The sequence below is a fragment of the Stegastes partitus genome, unplaced genomic scaffold (assembly GCF_000690725.1).
Source record: "Stegastes partitus isolate 25-593 unplaced genomic scaffold, Stegastes_partitus-1.0.2 Scaffold1587, whole genome shotgun sequence".
Classification (NCBI taxonomy): Eukaryota; Metazoa; Chordata; class Actinopteri; family Pomacentridae; genus Stegastes; species Stegastes partitus.
In genome coordinates, this window is record NW_007579318.1 from 145,905 (window position 1) to 152,349 (window position 6,445).

General features: G+C 51.3%; 1 protein-coding gene across 2 annotated transcripts in view; it reads right to left on the minus strand.

Moving 5' to 3' along the window:
- syde1 (synapse defective Rho GTPase homolog 1) overlaps window positions 1-6,445 on the minus strand; it is a 17,825-nt gene that overhangs the window by 4,095 nt on the left and 7,285 nt on the right. For both annotated transcript variants that reach the window (XM_008300771.1, XM_008300770.1), the window contains 12 exons: window positions 5,971-6,254; window positions 4,609-5,032; window positions 3,951-4,286; window positions 3,530-3,719; window positions 3,034-3,197; window positions 2,156-2,275; window positions 1,980-2,068; window positions 1,765-1,902; window positions 1,524-1,650; window positions 1,131-1,306; window positions 413-671; window positions 51-332 (listed from right to left, as the gene is read on the minus strand). In XM_008300771.1, the coding sequence (XP_008298993.1) occupies window positions 51-332; window positions 413-671; window positions 1,131-1,306; window positions 1,524-1,650; window positions 1,765-1,902; window positions 1,980-2,068; window positions 2,156-2,275; window positions 3,034-3,197; window positions 3,530-3,719; window positions 3,951-4,286; window positions 4,609-5,032; window positions 5,971-6,254 (2,589 nt within the window). The remainder of the gene's footprint in view (window positions 1-50; window positions 333-412; window positions 672-1,130; window positions 1,307-1,523; window positions 1,651-1,764; window positions 1,903-1,979; window positions 2,069-2,155; window positions 2,276-3,033; window positions 3,198-3,529; window positions 3,720-3,950; window positions 4,287-4,608; window positions 5,033-5,970; window positions 6,255-6,445) is intronic.

Consider the following 6,445-nt stretch of genomic DNA (forward strand, 5'->3'; position numbering starts at 1 on the left):
TTCTGGGACAGGTGTCACCACCCTGCTCTAGGACAAGTAAACTGAATTACCTGTGTCGCTGTCACTTCCTGCCACCTCGTCGTAGTCGGCATCCTGCCCCGACAGCAGGTCTTGTCCACAGACGCTCCAGTCTCCAGCGTACCGATTGATGGGCGGTGGGCTCTCCAACCGGGTCGGACCGCCCCGCCCCCGCCGCGATACCACCACCTCCTCCTCAGCGGGCAGGGCCAGTCGCAGGATGGGACGCTGCCCTGGGGGATTGTGGGTGAGGGCGGGGGAGGGAGGAGGGGAGGCGTCAGGGTGGTCGTCCGCCTGGACTCGATGGGTAGGCACTGGGAGAGGAAACGGTGAGATACGTTGGTTTCCATGGTAACAGCATTGTGTCAGAGGGGGCGGAGCTTCATGGTCTCACCTGGCCACAGCTGCAGCAGGTAGTGCAGCGCCTCGATATGCCGCTTAAAGTCCACGGCGCTCACGATGTCCTCGCCGTGACCAAAGCCTTTCCCTGCGCCTCGCCCTGCCCTCCCCCCTCCTCCCCCCCTCCAGGCCTCCTGCGTCGGCGTCAGCAGAACCGGACCGAAGCAGACCGCCAGGTTCTGGTGGGTCATCCTGTTGGATGGGCTGAAGGACGCCACGAGGCTGAGGTGGTCGAGGAGCAGCGACAGGGTGGCCTGCAGGCACAGAGTTAACATGTACTACTGCAGAATACTACTACTACGAATGTTACTACTACTACAGGACTAGAGTACTGCAGGACTACCGTGTTACAGTACACAGAACCAGGCGGAGGCAGTGGAGGGGCAGTGAGACAGTGGCAGGTAACATGTACTACTGCAGTACTTCAGGAGTGCTACTGTTACTGCAATACTACAAGACTACAAGACTACAGCAGGCAGCACAGGGACAGACTGTTCACCTACTAGACCTGTGCTGCAGTACTGTAGTACCACAACCGCTCAATACTACAGTACTACTACTAGTGGATCTATAATAGCAGTACTACAATAGTAGTAGTCTTACTGTGGCAGTAGCTGCAGTGCTGCAGTAGTATTGCTGCAGTAGTAGTTGCAGTACGACAGTAGTAGCTGCAGTACTGCAGTAGTAGTACTGTATCAGTACAGTAGTAGTACCCTCTCTGGAGGCGGCAGGCAGCCCAGCAGCTCCACGGTGCTCCAGGACAGTTGAGGGTCCGGTGCTGCAGGTGCTGCAGGTGGAGGTTGTAGCTTCATGGCCTCTCTGACCACCTGGTACAGAGTTCTGGTGATGAGGGGGGATGGCAGCTCCCGCAGGTAGTCCTTCAGGATACCTGAGGAGACGCAGTACCAGGTCAGGTAGAAGAACCACATGGAAGCTCAGGTATACATTCAGACTCAGATCTCACCCTGTTGCTACAAGTTCTGTAGGTCAGGTTTGTTATGTCAGGTTTACATTCTGTAGGTCAGATTCTTTCAGTCAGATTCCAGTCCTTTGGGTCAGGATTTTAAGGACTGGGTTGTTCAGGTTCCCAGGGGGGGCTCACTGACCTGTGATGACGTTGATGTCAGGGTAGAGGTCCTCAGACAGACACACTGCAGAACTGTTCCTCTCGAACCAATCCCGGAGCTCCTTCTTCACTGCAGCAGAACCACAAAGTCTGTACAGACCCACCACCTGACACACACACACACACACACACACACACACACACACACACACACACACACACACTGTTAGCATGCTGTCAGCATGTCGCCTGCTGGTATGTCGGTTCCTTCTGGAACCAACCTTCAGGCCTCGCCGTTCTATCTCTGCCACAGTCTTTTGGATCAGCAGGGGTACCGGAGATGCAGATTCTTCTTTCTCCACCAGGTGGTGCAGTTCCACTCCAAACACATTGGCAGGCGTAGAAGAATCAGCGCTGGGCTGCAGACAGAACATTAATGACTCAAATCCCTGCTAGAACCCAACTAGACCGATGAGGATGCAGTATTTGTGAGTACCTGAGTGTCCCACTTTTCCTGCAGAGACAGCTTGACGTACAGAAGTCCTCTGGGTTCCAGCTTCACACAGAGCTGCTGACTGCGACTTCCTGAAGCAGAACCAAGCAGAATCTGGGTCTAACCACCATCATCCAAGTATTTAAACAAAGATACTGAATAAGTTTGGCGTTAGGAACCTTTAAAGAGCGGCGGGATGGAGACTCCACCCAGACAGCAGACTCTGTTCCTGGTTGGACCACCTGAAGGGGGGCTATGGTCTGCTGCTGGTTTACTGGTTCCTGGTGCTGGTGGACTGGCTGCACAGGAGAACAAGTTCATCATTCAATAAATCTGACCAGGAGTTCTGGAGCATAAGAGTGTTTCTATCAACCAGGAAGGTGCAACGAAGCCAGCAGTGGCGCTACAAGGTCCGACTCCTGCTTGTTTATAGACGCTGTTGGTCGTAGTTGTTAACAGCAGTACCACTGACAACAAATTTAAGCCTTCAAACGTGGAAAACATGGAGCGTTTTCTAAAGGTTTCCTGAGGGTTTCAGTTTGCTGGACTGTATTTACAACACAGTGCAACTTGCATTCGAAGCCCCAGCTGCTGAACACAGTGTAGATACTGTGTAGGGCGAACTGAATGCGAGCTACCACAGCAGCATGAGCATGAAACTGTTCACTTGTCCTATTTTGCTGCAGCAAAACAACTGCTCAGCTCATGTGTATCATTCAGTTATGATGTAAACATCCCAGAGAAGAAGAAAATGGATTTTGATGATTTTCCAAAAGTCAAACAACTGGAGGAAGGAGACTGATGACATTTAGTTTGGTTTGCATGACTTCTCTGCAGTGGCAACATGAGTTCCAGCTGGTTCTCCTGGTGGTTCTGTTGCTTTGGAAGCATACCATCAAACCTGCTGACTGCCATACGTTTATCTTAATTTCATGTTGGTTTGGTCAATCTGACAGGTTCTCAGTGGACTTCTGTCTTCTTGGTGTCTAACTGGGTTTATATGCCTTCTCTTGAGTTGTACTGTAGCATCAGTCTGAACTGGACTCGGCAGCAGTACCTGGTGTCAGGATCACAATGCGCAGCTGCCGGGCTCGCTCCAGCTCCAGGTGGAAGGTGTGGTTTAAGGAGAGGGCGGAGCCTCGCAGCGTCAGGAGGGCGGTCCTCGCTCTCGTCACTCCGTCCACCTGGATGGCCAGGAAGACCTCCTTATTGCCCTCCGACCTGCAGAGAGAGAGGCCCAATCAGAGAAGGATCGAACGGGTAAAGACCTCTGACAGCCAATCAGTCACTGCACAGAACCTGAGGCTCTCTGACTGGCTGATTCTCACAGCGCTGCTCTGTGTGGAAGGTGCTGACTATTGGATCAGTGCATGAAAACTTGTTTTCAGTAACAGCTGCAGGTGTTTCCACATATATCTGTGTTTACGTCTGATCAGGCAGCCAATCAGAGCTCAGCCTGCCCAGCTGCAGTTCCTCTAATGTCCACTGGATGCTGCTGCTCCGACAATCCTGGAAAGTCCAGAGTTTCCAGGCTTTTCCAGGTGAGTCGGTACCTGCTGCTCTTCATCTCCTCCAGGCCCAACAGGTGGATGGTCAGTAAACCCGTCACTCTCTGGCTGCATCTCGGCGGGTCGGAACCAACGTACAGCCGGAACGAGCTGATGTCACATGCTGCCTCCTGGGGTGGCTGAGGCGCCTGTTGCCGTGGCAACAACTCAGGGGAGTCACCATCACTGAGATACCCTGAAACACAAATGATAAAACACCCAGAATCAGCATGTTTCCACAGAGATGACCAACTGTGGAGCTAAAGTCGTGTTCTCATCTTGCAGGTGTTGAACTGTCTCCATGTTCCAGCCTCTCACACGCTGTCTCTGGATGATTCAGCAAGCTGCAGGTTTCAGTTTCATTCACATAGTTCCTCCCGTCTCCATCTAAATCCTGCTATGATTGAATAAATTCAAATAAATGTACCTCCTTTACTGGCTGAGCGTCCTCTGGATGATCGTCGCAGTGGTCGGGCTGGAGGGGCAGAGCTATCCAGGTGGTATCTGCTAATCACGTTCTGGTTGGACAGCGCTGACGCAGCACTCTTATTGGTCGCCTCGTCCCCACCCCCTCTACCATCGTTACCGTGGCGATGAGCGCGAGATGATGAGCGGAGGCTGAGTTTGCGTCGTAGCTCAGGAAGTTTCTTCATCTTCATGGAGAGTTTCCTCACCGTACCTGGAGACCTCAGCCTGTCAATCACACTACCGGACACACCCCCTTTCTTCTGGGAGGCGGGGCTAGCGTCAGAGGGAGGGGAGTCTGGGGGGAGATGGAGATGATCACATGACCAGTAGGATGACCACAGAGGAAGAGTCCTTCATTTTGTGTCTCATTTCAGTTGTGTCTTTGTTTTGTCTCCAAATATGAAAAACATTTAAATATGACCCTTCACAGCCTCTGACATCACACTTTGTCTCCTTTCTGTAAGTTTGTGACTCATTTTTCCCATTTTGTTCTGTCTTATTTATGTTTTACATTTCTCTTGTTTTCTGTCTAGTTTGTTTCATTGAACGTCAGTCTGAGATGGACATGATCATGTTATAAGCAGGACCACAGAAGAAGCCAGCAGGCGGACTTTTACCTGTACATTCCGCTCTGATGTCATCAACATGGTGGCTAACACTTGGATTGGTCACCTCCAGTTGAACATCTGCTGCCCACACTCCACCAGGCCCCTCCCGCTCGTCCCTCCTCCTCCAGACGTCCTCGTCCCTGCGAGGTCCGGCGGCGTCGTCCTCCTCAGGGATGGGGTTGTACCAGATGTTGCTGCCGCTGTCGTCCTGAGGTCCGAACACTTCGTCCGACGCCTGGGACTTTCCTGAAGACAGCACCCAGGCCCGGCTGCTGCGGTCCAGGCTCTGCAGGTAGGCCCGCTGGCCCGACAGCTTGGTGCTGACAGAGGTGGAGGGAGCTTCAGTGGAGCCGAGTGCTGGCAGGGAGGACTCCTGCTGGGCTGCACTGATGGAAACACAGGCAGAGCTCGTCCGGTCTCCGTACTGAGGAGTCTGGAAACAACAAGCAGAGCGTAAAGCACTGAAAGGACACAAAGGTTCAGGACGACAAGAAGGAAGAACCACAGAACCAGAAGGAGGCGTCAAACCACCAGATCGAGCTGCGACTGAACCCGGAATCTTAGGAGTTGCATGTGTTGGAGGACTTGGGCTTATCAAGGACACTGAATCAATGTCTGACATTTAAAAAAAACATAAAAAATGTTAAATCCAGGCCTGAGTCCACTTCCTGTAGCAACAGCTTACCAGTGTAACAAAAATGATTCATTTTAAAGAGGGACAGATACAAGAAACAATGAGATGTCACTCAAAAATCAAATGATTCTACACTGCTCCCCCCACAGTAATCAGATTACTTCTAACAGCAGAGTATTGTCTCTGATATCAGGTTACAAACTGCCAGTTCAGATTCATAGACTAACTTCAGGCTCCACAGCAGGAACTAAACTACACTGAGTCCATCTTTATCTCTGCTGACAGACTCCGTCCTCCTCAGCATGGAGGAGACCAGAGTCCACTAAGTTCTGCTCACATCTTCTTGCATTCTTCACATTGTTTTATTCCCCTATTTTTTCTCAGCATCCACACTACTGCCGCTGAGCTCTCTGGTGTATAACGTATTTAATTCACCTCAAAAATGACTGAAATGTCATCACATTTGTTTCCAGGAGTTGAAATGAGGCTATTCTTGGTTTAAACAGACATTTTTACAGTTTATAAATATCATGAATGGATTCAGCATCAGGAATAATCCCTAAAACACATCAGTAGCTTCTGATGTATTGTCCACATTTAATTTTGCTGAACTCTGCTGACTGCATTGAACAATTCCAACATGAATATCTGTGTCTGGAACACGAGAGGGTTCAGCAGACCAGGACCCAGCTAATGCTGCAGCAGAGGATGCACCGCTAAAAAAACCTGTCCTATACCTGCTGCTGTGCTGGTCTCTGGCTCCACACCTGTCCAGGTGCGTCTTGGGATATTGCTTGCAGTCGCTCGTGGTCTGAGAGTCTGGAGGTGGAGCTCGGTGGTAGGGAGGAGGGTGGAGCTACAGAGCCCTGCCGCGCCCACTGCTGCTTCTTGGCAACCGTGATGTGGTTACGAGGTGGCGAGTCGGGGTCGACAACATGCAGCGTCCTAGACGTGGTCATCAATAAAGGCGATGATGGTGAAGAAGAAGTCTGGAAGACTGAGTCGGACCGGACCGGACCGTCTGCAGGAGAAACACTGATGTTAGTAAAATATCTGAGTAGGGAGAGCACGAGAACTGAGGACAGAACCAGGACCCGGAACCAGGAACCTTGTTGGAAAGCTCTGATTGAACCCTGTAGGGTCAGAGGGTAAATGTGGGGTCAGAGGGTAAATGCAGAGTTAGAGGGTAGATGTAGAGTCAGAGGGTAGATG